At 40.0% G+C, this 12249-nt stretch overlaps 2 protein-coding genes across 2 annotated transcripts; both read left to right on the top strand.

Annotated features, from left to right (window-relative positions):
* The first annotated feature begins 2482 nt into the window (after nt 1-2482).
* On the top strand, nt 2483-6070 carry LOC145495104 (D(5)-like dopamine receptor). The gene has a single exon (XM_081474675.1). The coding sequence runs from the start codon at nt 2978-2980 to the stop codon at nt 4022-4024; it is 1047 nt and encodes a 348-aa protein (XP_081330801.1). The 5' UTR covers nt 2483-2977; the 3' UTR covers nt 4025-6070.
* A 628-nt stretch (nt 6071-6698) lies between these two features.
* On the top strand, nt 6699-10348 carry LOC145494224 (uncharacterized). Its single transcript, XM_081473677.1, has 4 exons — nt 6699-6772; nt 7501-7665; nt 7982-8552; nt 8675-10348. The coding sequence occupies exons 1-4, from the start codon at nt 6699-6701 to the stop codon at nt 10346-10348; spliced, it is 2484 nt and encodes an 827-aa protein (XP_081329803.1).
* The last annotated feature ends 1901 nt before the right edge of the window (nt 10349-12249 follow it).

The following is a 12249-nucleotide window of genomic DNA, read 5'->3' as shown; positions in this document are numbered from 1 at the left end:
GCCGTTTCAATCGTTTAATTTCACTTATTCTTTCTCGTTGGAGTCAACTTATTGATCTCTCACTCGCGCTTTTTTCATTTAACAAATAAAGAAGCCTACGCCGTGTATTACACTGTGATGAAACATGACGGGCATTTGAGAACACTACATTTCTCAAGTGTTCTCAAATGTCCGGGGTGATTTATCACAGTTTAATACACGGCTTAGGTTTCTTCATTTAATTTATGATATGGAGGTGATGTGGCGAAAAACAATAAGACAGGCTTTTTCTATGTTTTATAATCTCAGTAAAACATGGGTTTTTGACCGATCAGAGGGTCCTATCTATATTTTAAATAAGAATATTGTTTGTTTTTTTTCGGCCTTAGCTGAATATTCTTATATCTTTTCTGCAATTTTAGGCTGAAATATTCTTGTGAATACCTTTTAGTTGAGATAATTTTAGAGCCAGGCTGCGGGCAAAAAGAACTGTTACGACAGCTTCTTGCAGGAAGAATGTTATACCGTTTAGTTAAAAACACATAATTGCATTTTAATTAGAAATTTTCAACACAGTATTACATTCTTTCAAAACCTCAACCTAGTGTTTATTCAAAAAATTGTCAAAATTTAGCAAATTTCAGCCTCTATAAACTATATTCGTACAAAAATGAAGGTACATGCTTTAGAGGAGACTGATTTTCGTCGTTGTTATGTATAATTTGTACTACTTGCTTTATTTGAATTATCGACCCCATTAGCACTACCACTAACAAGATTACAAGTAAGGGGATTGCGGATGTGGTGTCAGTAACTAAAAGCTGAGAATTGATCAAAATGACAATTGATTTGTTTGTTAACCTACAGATGTAGTCCCCGGCAAACCTCAGAACTCTCAAGTAAAATGCTTTGGAAAGTGTGTCCTGCACAACATTCGAGTTTTAAAAAAAAAGGATGCCTTTATTTCAAAACAAAACAATACAAAACACAAAACACTACAATAGTGTTCCTTTACCAGTAACAAACATGTACGATGCTCAAACAAAAAAAAATAATGACAGCTGATCGATAACTTTGTCCGGTCCTCTCGAAAAGTCTGAGTTTGACCAATTTTTGGATTTCGCACCTAAACCTCCATGCACCAAAACATTAATAAGACTACAGTTCTGTTGAAAAAATTATCAAATGAGATTTGACAATTAGATCCTTTGATCACCTGGGATTTTAGCTCCCAAAACAAATGAGACAAAATTCAACAGTAAAAACATAGATACCTTTCAAATTCTAATTAAAAACCGGTACTAAAACTCTAGCTGTTTTTATTTTTTTAGATTTTCTTTTTTCTAATCAAAACTGGAGAATTTATTAGTCCCAGAACTGCTCTAACGAGCTACATTTGCCAGATTCAATTACAGATAAGCAAAACACACATATACGGATGCACGAATTTTCATGCCAAAGCATTAAAGATAGGGACCTGTAATGTCGCTTTACGTCTTTCTTGCATGCATTTACAGGGTTCTGACTAAAAAAGATCCCCCAGCTAAAAAAGGTCAGAGATACATGTATTTAGATATTTGTTTTTCCTTGCTTACTTTACGATAAAAGCGTGAAGAAATGTTTATTTTAGCTTCCTAAATATTTAATTTGTAGGATTATAATACTTTTTTTGAAAAAGAAACTAGTTTCCATTAGTGAATTGTATGCCTTCATTCGTAATGAACTATATTCGGCTCGCTTGTTTTATTAAGGACTATACACAGCCTAGCGGCTTTTTTTTTTCCACACGCAAACTTCAATTGAAATTTGTCTTTTGTTGACAAGTGTTAATTCCAGGCAAATTATGCTATCCAAACATACTCGCTTGCGTTTTATTTCGAATAAAGAATATATTGGACCATTACCACGGGCAAAATAGAATTGCAAATTGATTTATGTAAGTAGATGCTTGTGTAATTAATGTTTACAATCATTCCTGTAATAATCGTTTTTTCTTGGTGGAATTTTTTTTTTCGTATTTTATGTCTAGTCGGGAGGCCTTCAGGCAATAAGGGCATTTGTGTGGATCACATGAATATTAATTGACAGTCAGTGGGAAAAATCAAACTGTTTGCATTTTGTACGCGAGCTCCCTAAATAATATATACAATACTAAGAATTCTAAATTCAATTATTTTACCCAAAATAAGCGTAAAATTAAGAGTGCTAGAAATCGCCTTGAAAAGGCTATATTGGTTTCAAAATTTATCACCCGACAACAAAATACACGAAAAACGTTAATGGAGTTTGAGGATCATTTTAACGTTGATCGAAGAGTTTTATGAAACATCAAACAAAAGAAACAGTACTGATTACGATCACAGAGAATTGTCCTTTCGTACTAAAATCACCCTAAATTGTATTTATCTTCCCTTCAAATTGATGAAAGAAACGGAAATTTATTCAATTTCTTGCTCTGTGGCTGCACGATGTCTAGTTTTTCCTGACTCTCAATCGCAATATTTTTTCATCTGCCTGAATTCTGTTTTTCTTTGACGATTTCTCCTTGTAAAATAGCGAGAAACAACGTATTCGCCAATCGAGGTTTTCCAGCTGTTCAGAACGAAAGCGGACAAATGACAAAGGGAAATAACAGCGCGTCAAAGCAGCTAGCTAAATGGACATAGCCATTGGATGAAAATAAAATAAGGTTTAATTAACGAAGACCTTCAGGCACAAATTAACATATACTTTGAAACAAAATTAGAACATATTTACTCACAGTACAAAACGTGTTTACTTGATAAAGGTCGAGAGGGATGTTTATTTTCATTTCCTTTACTCGAAGGCTTAACTGCAGCATTTCTGTATACCTCGCGTTTTTCAAAGTGTTGTTAAATTCTGGGCTCAGTAGTGTGTGAAAGAAGTGGCCTAAACAAAGAAGAGTCGTAACTGTATTTGTGTAGATCGAACATCTCATCACAAAGGAGAGAAAAAAAGCTGAAAAAACGTGCCTGAAATGGCGGAGCTAATGGAGGAAAATCGCTCTGACGGCAACCTCAGCATCTCTTCGAAGACGATCCATAAAACGGATGATACCTCGTTGGACCTTGAATTACCTCCCATCATTTCCCTGACTGTGATAGGCTGCGCTGTTGTGGTTTCCAATGCACTTGTCTGTATACTTTTCTGCCGGTACCACAGACTTCGAACGATTACTAACACTTTCATTGTTAGTTTGGCGATAAGTGATCTAATGGTCGCCACGGTATTCCTACCGACCTATCTGGCTGGCTTGGCTATAAGCCCCTACATCATTGCTTACATCCTTTTCGCGTATCTTTTCAACTTCTGTGGCATTACGTGGGATAGATACCAAGCCGTTCTCAAGCCCCTTTCGTACAGATCGAACGTAACGAGAGCAGTTGTGTACAAGATTTTAGCACTAGTATGGACAATGCCATTTTTGTTAGCGATAATACCAATATTTTGGGAGTATCGGCTCGGTATCAAACTGTCCGCAGAGCGTATTTACCAAGGAGTCTTGGTTACCATTGTCACAATCTGTTCAGTTTTGATTTGCTGGGCGTACAGCAAAATATTTCGTGCTACACGTCGTCAGGTAAAATGGATGATTGAGATGTCGGAGACAAATGCAAGAATAGTAAACAATTCACAACCAATCAGGCTTCCCCGACAATTGTCAAAGAGATTATCGGTGAACATTTCAACAGAAGTAAAGGCGGCCAAAGTTTTTGCTCTCGTGGGATTGACATTTGCAGTTTGTTGGCTGCCTTTAATCGTAATAAACGTTTTTTTCGCAATCGGCTACCCCAACTTGGTTCCAATTGCTTTTCTCGATGCGTCTCTTTATTCACTGGTGGGTAATGCATTAGCAGATCCTTTGATTTATTCGTTCTATAAGTCAGACTACAGGCGTGCTTTTAAGAGATTTTTTCGTTGCTGCCGATATGGAGACAAGAGCTCGTCAGGGAGTTCAATGACAGCTAATGATTCTCTGTTCGCAGAAGGAAGCTGCAATCAGGGAGATAACAATCTGGTATAAACCGACAGTGTTATCAGTTCAATGAAAGACCTTCAGTATAGTTACCGGTTAATAACAAGAGGCAAGGAAATCATTTTCAAGTTGAAATTAGTTTTTATCCTTTCTGTACAAATTGTCGGCAGTGTATCGGCTGAGGTCAGATATGTGGTTGCATATGTTAATGTTATATCTCCAGGCCCCAGTTGTTCGAAAGCGGATTAACGCTAAGCCGCGATTAAATGGTCCTAAATCTACGGAATAAATTTATCCTTCCATTACATTCTGTTCCTCGAAGCTCGATAAGCACTATCGAAGGATTAAAATAAGGGTTTAATTTAACACACCTAACTAGGTTAATCGATGCGTCTCTTTATTCACTGGTGTAATAAATTAGCAGACCCTTTAATTTATCCTTTCTATAAGTCAGACTACAGACGCGCTTTTAAGAATTTCTTCGTTGATGCCAATATTGAGACAAAAGCTAGTTAGGGAGTTCGGTGACAGCTAATGACAGTTTGCAGTAGCTGAAATCAGGGAGACAACAATCTGGTATAAAACAACATTATTATCACTTCAATGAAAGACCTTCAGTAGTTATCAGTTAATAATAAGATGCTAGGAAATCATTTTCAAGTTGAAGTTAATACTGGATGTAATTTCATGTTCCAGTAAGTTCAGTTGGAAGCACGGTCTGGAGCAGTTTGGAATACTCTTGGAACAAGTATTATACTAGGCTCGATTTCCGCCGCTTTCTCGTGTCCGGTCTACGTTCCTCCCCGAAAAGAGAGGAGTGCCTTCGGGGGAGGAGCGCTGGCGCCTTTCCCGAACAGCGGCTGGTAATCGAGCCTAGTATTATACTTTCTGTACAAATTCTCGCTAGCTGTCATGTTACTAACTTGTATGTAAGTGAGATCCAGATAAGCAGTTTTACATGTTGATGTTTTGAATTTAACACAGTTGCCCGTTTCTAAAGCTTCATTGGTTGGGCCAACATCTTTCACTTTTGTACCAGAGAAGTAATAAAACCTTGACATCTCGCAATTTTAATTTATGAGACTTCCACATTTCGTTTCGAAGGAAGAATGAACGAATGAACGAACAACAAAAAAGAAGGTTTGACGTCTCTGAAGAGAGTGCAAGCACATAATGACAAGCAAACTCAGAGCTTTTTTTGTTTGTCTGTTTTTTTCTTTTATTTTCTTTTCTTTTCTTTTTTCCTTTTTTTTTTTTTTTTTTTTTTTTTTTGCTGATGGTCTTGGGGACATTGCAATCTCAGTGATTGGTATGAGAATATAAATAAGTCCTCCGCCTGGGGCCCTCCGCGAAGAATGGCGAATATGACACTTTTCCAATAAGTGCATTTATAACGCGAAAGATTCGTCTTACTTTTTTTACAGGAAGGGTGAACGTTTTTCTTCTTTCGAAGCTCAACTAACTTTTAAGCATCAAGCCATTTAAATACAACCTGTGAGTCTCATGTAGATGCCAATCGCTCAACTAACATCTCGGCCTCCAGCCCGTTAAATGCTTCTTTCAGTCAGACACCGATACAAATCGCTCAACTAACCCCTCAGTATCAAACCAGTCAAAGGCTAAATGCCAGTCAAATGTCGGCGTAACAGGCGATACAGCCCTTACCAATCATCCTTACCTCTTGGGTGGGAGCAGGCATTTTTGTTGTTCCCTGCATTGAACAATACAAAGTAGCAGAATTGTCTCCAAATGTGAATGGATGTGGAGAAGACTTCACTGAAAAATACAGGCGCTCACAGAATAACAGGGTGTGAAGTGTGAGGAGAAATGAAATTGCAATAAGCTGTACGCCATGATAGTCCCCTATAAAATCCAAGCGAGTAGAGGCACGATTGCGTGCTGCAAAATCGGCAACCTTTGAAGCGGAATGACGGCTTGTTCTCGCACCTTTTCAACCTCTTTCCCCTTCAGAGGGTCATGAGCCAGTTTGTCACCAAAACTCATACCCCTCCAAATAGCTCTCCTATTCCTCCGATCCCCCTAATCTTGTCCCTTTTGTTTTCAATTTACCTTACGTAAGACCCGTTTCTAATGTAGCACATATAATATTCAATATCATTAAGTTTGTTTTAGCGTCTTTTGAGATTCGCAACATTGTTTAAAGGACCTTACATATGTGTCACCGAATGAAAGTCAGGTTCGCATATTGTTCCAGGTTAAGACAAAGTACGTCTTACGTATTCGCTGGGAAAAAACCCTCTTTAAACCTACATATGTATTATGTTCATTTAACTCTGTCGTTCTTACCAGATCTTTACTATTGTGCACCCATTTGTGTTATTTCGCTATTGTTTTTAGATACCAAATATCATTGTTTTATTAGTTGTTAGAAATTCAAACGTAACTTGTAAACTAATTTATTTCACGCTAAACGACCGAAAATGTATTGTAAAATCAAGTGCTTTCTTTCTAGATTTTAGCTAGTCTGCTTTTATCCAGATCTTATTTCTTCTTTTTTTTTTAACAATCTTATTGTTATTTCTTCATGTTTTTGCCTTTTTTCATTCAGAAAATGACGTCATGTTTTCCTAATGCAATTAAATGTATAAACGATCTTAAATTTTAACCAGGGAGAAAGATGTGAGAATAAATGATCGATCATCGCAGTTACATGTATGTACACAAATTTCACTGATCAAGCCGTTGAATGGAATATGAACCCATGACCTCTCCGTACTGGTACAGTGCTCTACCAATTAAGCTATTGAGGCACAGTGCTCTACCAGTTGAGCTCACGTAGCTAAATCAATAAATCAATCAATCAATAAATCAATTAATTAATTAATTAATAAGACAGAAAGAAAGAAAGAAAGAAAGAGAGAAAGAAAGAAAGAAAAAAAAGAAAAAAGAAAAAAGAAAGAAAGAAGAAAGAGAGAAAGAAAGAGAGAAAGAAAGAGAGAAAGAAAGAAAGAGAGAAAGAAAGAGAGAAAGAAAGAAAGAGAGAAAGAAAGAGAGAGAGAGAGAGAGAGAGATCGTTTCCCAAAATTTCTGTTCCCTATCACGTTTTGATCTGTAAGTATCAAAATACTTACAGTAAAAATCAAAGGTAAGTTGATGAAGTGAATCTTACTCTGTTGTTGGCGTGTATACTGGGTATGGCGTATACTACGGATATGGCCAGAGTTGATTAACAAATTTACTCAAACCCGCTATATACGCTTAAACCGGTATATACGCCAACAACAGAGAAAGATCATTGCAACAACTCATTAGCATGCAGTAGGCACATTTCACTCTGTACATGGCGTGTTTACCGGGTTTAGCGTATAAAGCGTATATGAGATGAATTAATTAACATCAACTACTACTACTACTACTACTACTACTACTAATAATAATAATAATAATAATTAATTTTATTTATTTTTATTATTATTATTATTATTGTTAGTAGTAGTAGTAGTAGTAGTAGTAGTAGTAGTAGTAGTAGTAGTAGTTGATGTTAATTAATTCATCTCATATAGAATCCAAAGAGCTGTCGCAAGTTGCGGTTTGGAATATTATGCATCAAGGGCGTCACGAAAGAAAAACTGCTGTCATAACCTGAATCAGCTGTGTCAAGTGTTTAAGGACCACAAAAACCTCTGCTTAATGCAACTAGTGGAGTCATCGTACCAGCATTGCCTCGGGTGAGTAGATTAATTTGACCAATTTATATTCTTTGAATTTCTGTTAAATTGCACGCTAATGAAAGTAAATATATAATAAACAAACATAAATAGTCAGAAAGGTAAAAAATGCTATTCATCATTGAAAAATCAAAGTAATCATGCTTCATTGCCCGGTGAAAAGAGACTGTTATTCGATTATCGATAATTGATCAATTTTTATCTTCTCATTTTCAAAACATCGCGAGTTTGATTTCAGCAGTTCACTTTCACAAAGTAATACCAGGGAGATATTGCATTGCCTTACGTAAGCAAAACCTTTTGTTTTGATTGGCAGGGCTCTGCAAGAGGAGCTTCATGGTGACTTCCACGAAGAATCCCAAGAGTCAGCGCCGACGGAAAATGTCGTTCGCCTTCGTGTCGTTCTTGAGAGTTTTCAAACGATGATGGCAGCATCCGTTTCGGAATTACGCCGAGCTGGTCTCGTGTTAGACACCTTTGGATTTGATAACAACCTGCAAAGTACATCGCAGACAGCACTACCAGATCCGCCGCACAAACCCCTATCCTGCCCAGTAACAGTCCTGTGCAACGATATACAAATTGTGATGAAAAAGCTGCAGTATGCTGTGTATCGCGGCGAGGTGTACAAACTGGCGGCCAAATCGCAGTTCACGTTCCAGTATCTGTGTACCATGAAAACGTTCCTCCACAGCCTAATGGGAAACGAAGCGTTCAAAGACCGTCTGGTCCAGCATATTCAACGTGTTCTGCCCATACTAAGCGAGCCAGAAAGCTCTTTCATACGCCAAATTAAGATTGACAGAGACCTGATCGAAGTACAAGACGGGTGGTTTTGGAGCTTTTCCTCTGGGTCGTTCGTCCAAGGGATTATCTCAGAATCTCAGGTGAGAAGAATACACTGGACTGTTTTAACATTTAAATAAGAAGATACAATCAAATTTTCAAACCCAATCTTTACGATCTGTAGCACTGTCTGATGTGCTTTTGTTTTGGCTCTTTTCAACAGAAGGGTCTCACAACTCCACGCGCGTTTGTGGACTACGACCGACTCAAGGACCCGGAGCCAAGATATTTTGAGGCAATCCTAAGGAACAGCCTAACAGAAGATGAAATTCGGCAGTTTTGTGCAGATTTCCTGGCGTTGTTCCGTCCCAAAGAACACAAACAGCCTGTGCTGTGTGCTATTGGCTCAGCTGACAGCGGAAAGACCAGCCTCTTCTCACCTGTTTTTCAGATCATTCCCCTAAGCCGAATTGCTCGCGTCACGAAGCAAAAGAGTTTCAACAAGGCTATGATCGACAACCTGACAGAGGTTATCTTCCTAGACGAGGCATATGCCACCCTGCTCGACATAGATGACTGGAAAATCATATGTCAAGGGGGCTTCACGTCGCACGACGCGAAGTGGAAAAAGGCTCAAGGTTTCCATTGCACTGCGACCATGTACATAACTTGCCAGGTGGAAATGGATTTTGGTGCAGCTCACAATCAAGCTATGGACAAACGCCTGCGCAAGTACCACTTCAAGAGTCTTCCTCGTGTCGAACCTAAAGCAAACAAGTGGCTGAGGAAACATGCTATGGATTGCATTGTGTGGGCGCACAATATCGTAGGAGACAGCCCGAGCAGTCAGGCCAGTACAATGCCCACTGTGCACGAAAGTGGTATGCCTGAGGAGGAGTTGCGCAACATTTTGAGCGTTTCTTTAATAGACGAAGAAGTCGACGAAACCGCCCAGGGCGATTGTAGACGAGAACAGAGTTGCGGCCTTCTGACAGAACCGCAATCCCGAGAAGAAAGCTCTGAAGAGGACGCCATTGAAGATGTCGGCGATTCCGATGAAGACGAGACCCTGACGACCTTGAAAGCTAGGCTGGCACAATGCTCACCTGGCTCTCTACGTCACCGCCAACTGAGCCACATGTTAGAAAGTCATCTCGCTGAAAAGGAAAGGCTGAAAAGGGTTGAAGAAAGGTGCTATAAGAAGAGACAACACTTCTTACAAACGAGGGGAGTGTCGGTGGAGCACGTGTCGTTGCTCCCGCACGACCATAACGAGCCGCTGCCCACACCGATTCGAAGGGACCTCGCTGCCTTTCAAGAAGATCAGGAACAGGAAAGGATCAGAACAGCATTTGGGAAGCCGTGGCTTTTAGCTATGGAGAAGGAAATGGCTGAGCAAAGCGAAAGAATGGAAGATCCAAGAGACGAAGAAGAACGAAGAGTGATGCAAAGTCTCCTGGAAATCAATTGCGAAAAACTGCGCTGTTATCACGAACGTCATGGAACGCTGAAACTACCGGCTGCCCTGGCAGAACGCAAGAGGCTCTGCCTTAGCAACGAGCTGGTAGACCGTTCTTGCGTGAATTTCATACGAGACCTGTTCTCTCCGCTGCCAGTGAGAGTCTTCCCACCCAGCCAGCGTCCAGCAAATCTGCCTGCCAGAAGCAGGAGCTCAGACGAAGACGACGAAGAATGTTGGTCGGCGGCACTAAAGACACCAATGTACATTCCCAATGACGGCGTGGAAGCTATCTGTCCACCGTCCCCAGGCATTGCTCGAGCTCACAACCCTGTAGCAGCTACGTCAGTGAAGAGGCCGCACTTTCAAAGCCAGGCGCATCCATCCAAGAAGCAAATGACCCTGACTCGTTTTATGCAGACTAGTACGCAACCGTAGATTGGTAGTTTCATGGGCTTGTAATAAGACAGCTTGCGTGCGACTTATTCTTTCTATGTTCATATTTGCACATGTATTAGTGTGTGCATTGTTAAGGAATACCACGTTGCGCTTATGCTACGTTTGACTATTTTGCACACGATGTGAATTAAAGGAAAAATATTATGGCTATTAGTTACATTAAGAGATTATAGTTCTTGAAAGCACTGTGAACTAGACAGTCGTTATGCTACAGTGATATTGACAGTGGCGATAGGCCAGTTCCAAAAGAATATAACATGTTTGTTGAGTTTGCTGTCATCTGGAGACAGGAAGATGCATTTACAATAAAGCAATTGATTTTTGTCTGTTTTGTGTACAACAAACTCTGCTTACACCCATCAGCTTTGCATTGAAAGTCAGTGTCCACACTTTTCCAGTCTCTTTATCAAACTAGCGACATTTTCATTCCGGCCCTTTTCTTTAGAGAGTCCGCCGTTCTTCCGTCTTGAAATGCGAAATCGGAATCTCTCAAAATAGCTGTCCACTGTCCAAACCCGTGCTTAGTTATCCCTTCCTTCAGAAAATCATCCTCTTCTTTCGTGAATTTTAAAACATGACGAGTTTTCCTCTGAAGGTGCAAGTTTCTCTTAGGCAGGGTATCCTTTATGGGGGTCGAGCTGTTTTTATTCTGAGCTGTCTCAACTGAAGGCCCGGAGCTGGACGTTGAACCGCCAAGTCTTGCGTGTACGTCATCGTCTACCTCGGAACCCTTGGTACCTTGAAGTTTTTGAAGACACTCGTGACCCTTCAGGGCAACTTCTCACGATCGTTGCTTTTGATAGTGAACTTTAGCAACCGCAGAACCGTGTTTCTGGTCCTCAGACAAAAACCTTTGCTCTTCGCTAGTGAGCTGATTGAGGCTTTGCGTTTCGACGATTTGGCGATAACGTGTGGGATGAATGTATTTTCCAATTGCATCAAAAACCAGTTTGCTCATAGTTTCGCCCAGTTTGCCATGCTGACCTCCATTTCTGGTGACGAGAACGAAATCACACTGGGGCTTAAGCAACGGTCTAACGTTCGAGATGTAGCCGTTAAGAACGTGCATGTTTGCGTCGGTCAGAATCAAAGAATCGAAGCCATATTTTCCAGCCGTCTTGAACGTTTTCTGATCGATAAATCCACCGTTTTCCTTAGCTGTGGCAATCATGTCCACCGTCAAATATTGGTACGTCATGGGCCGCGATCCCTTCACCTTGATGAACAGATACATGGCTACAAATTTTTTGGCAAATGTTAGGTCTGAGGGGTTCACTTGGGCTGGACTGGTTTTGCACATTTTCACGGTATTTTCGTAACGCGGCAGATGAAATTTCACCACCTCCAATAACTCCTCCATTGTTGCCCAGTGCCCTCTTGCTTCCAGAGTCTCGATGTCTAAATCTTGTGTCCACTGCAATCTCATCATCTTTGCAACTGTTTTTCGGGCTCTCTTGAGGTACAACTCTGTCGTAGAGAACTTTCTTAGAACTGCTTCTGATGCGCCATGAAGTTTTCTGAAGTCGATCAATTCACAAATAGCATCTATGTAGCCCAAACGCCCACCATGACCGAGCTTACATTCATCTTGTAAGTAGTCGATAAATTTAAACAACAGATTTGGAGAACACAAACTAAAGTCGACCACTTCAAACGTTAACTCCTCTTCATCTTCACAGCAAAATCTAAGAAACTTGAAGCACCTTGTCACTATCTGTTGAGCGGCACGATCTTTCTTACAACCGCCAGCACTTCCTGTCAACCATTTCGTGAATACTTCGCCAATGTTACATGATAATGGAAATGAAGAAAGTAACTTCACGTTGTGCTTTGTGGTCTCGCTTGTCTCATCTTCATTTCTTCCAATCGTCAGCGACTTT

The sequence above is a fragment of the Orbicella franksi genome, chromosome 8 (assembly GCF_964199315.1).
Source record: "Orbicella franksi chromosome 8, jaOrbFran1.1, whole genome shotgun sequence".
Classification (NCBI taxonomy): Eukaryota; Metazoa; Cnidaria; class Anthozoa; order Scleractinia; family Merulinidae; genus Orbicella; species Orbicella franksi.
The sequence above is the reverse complement of the archived record's forward strand: the minus strand, read 5'-3'. Positions and strand labels throughout refer to the sequence as shown.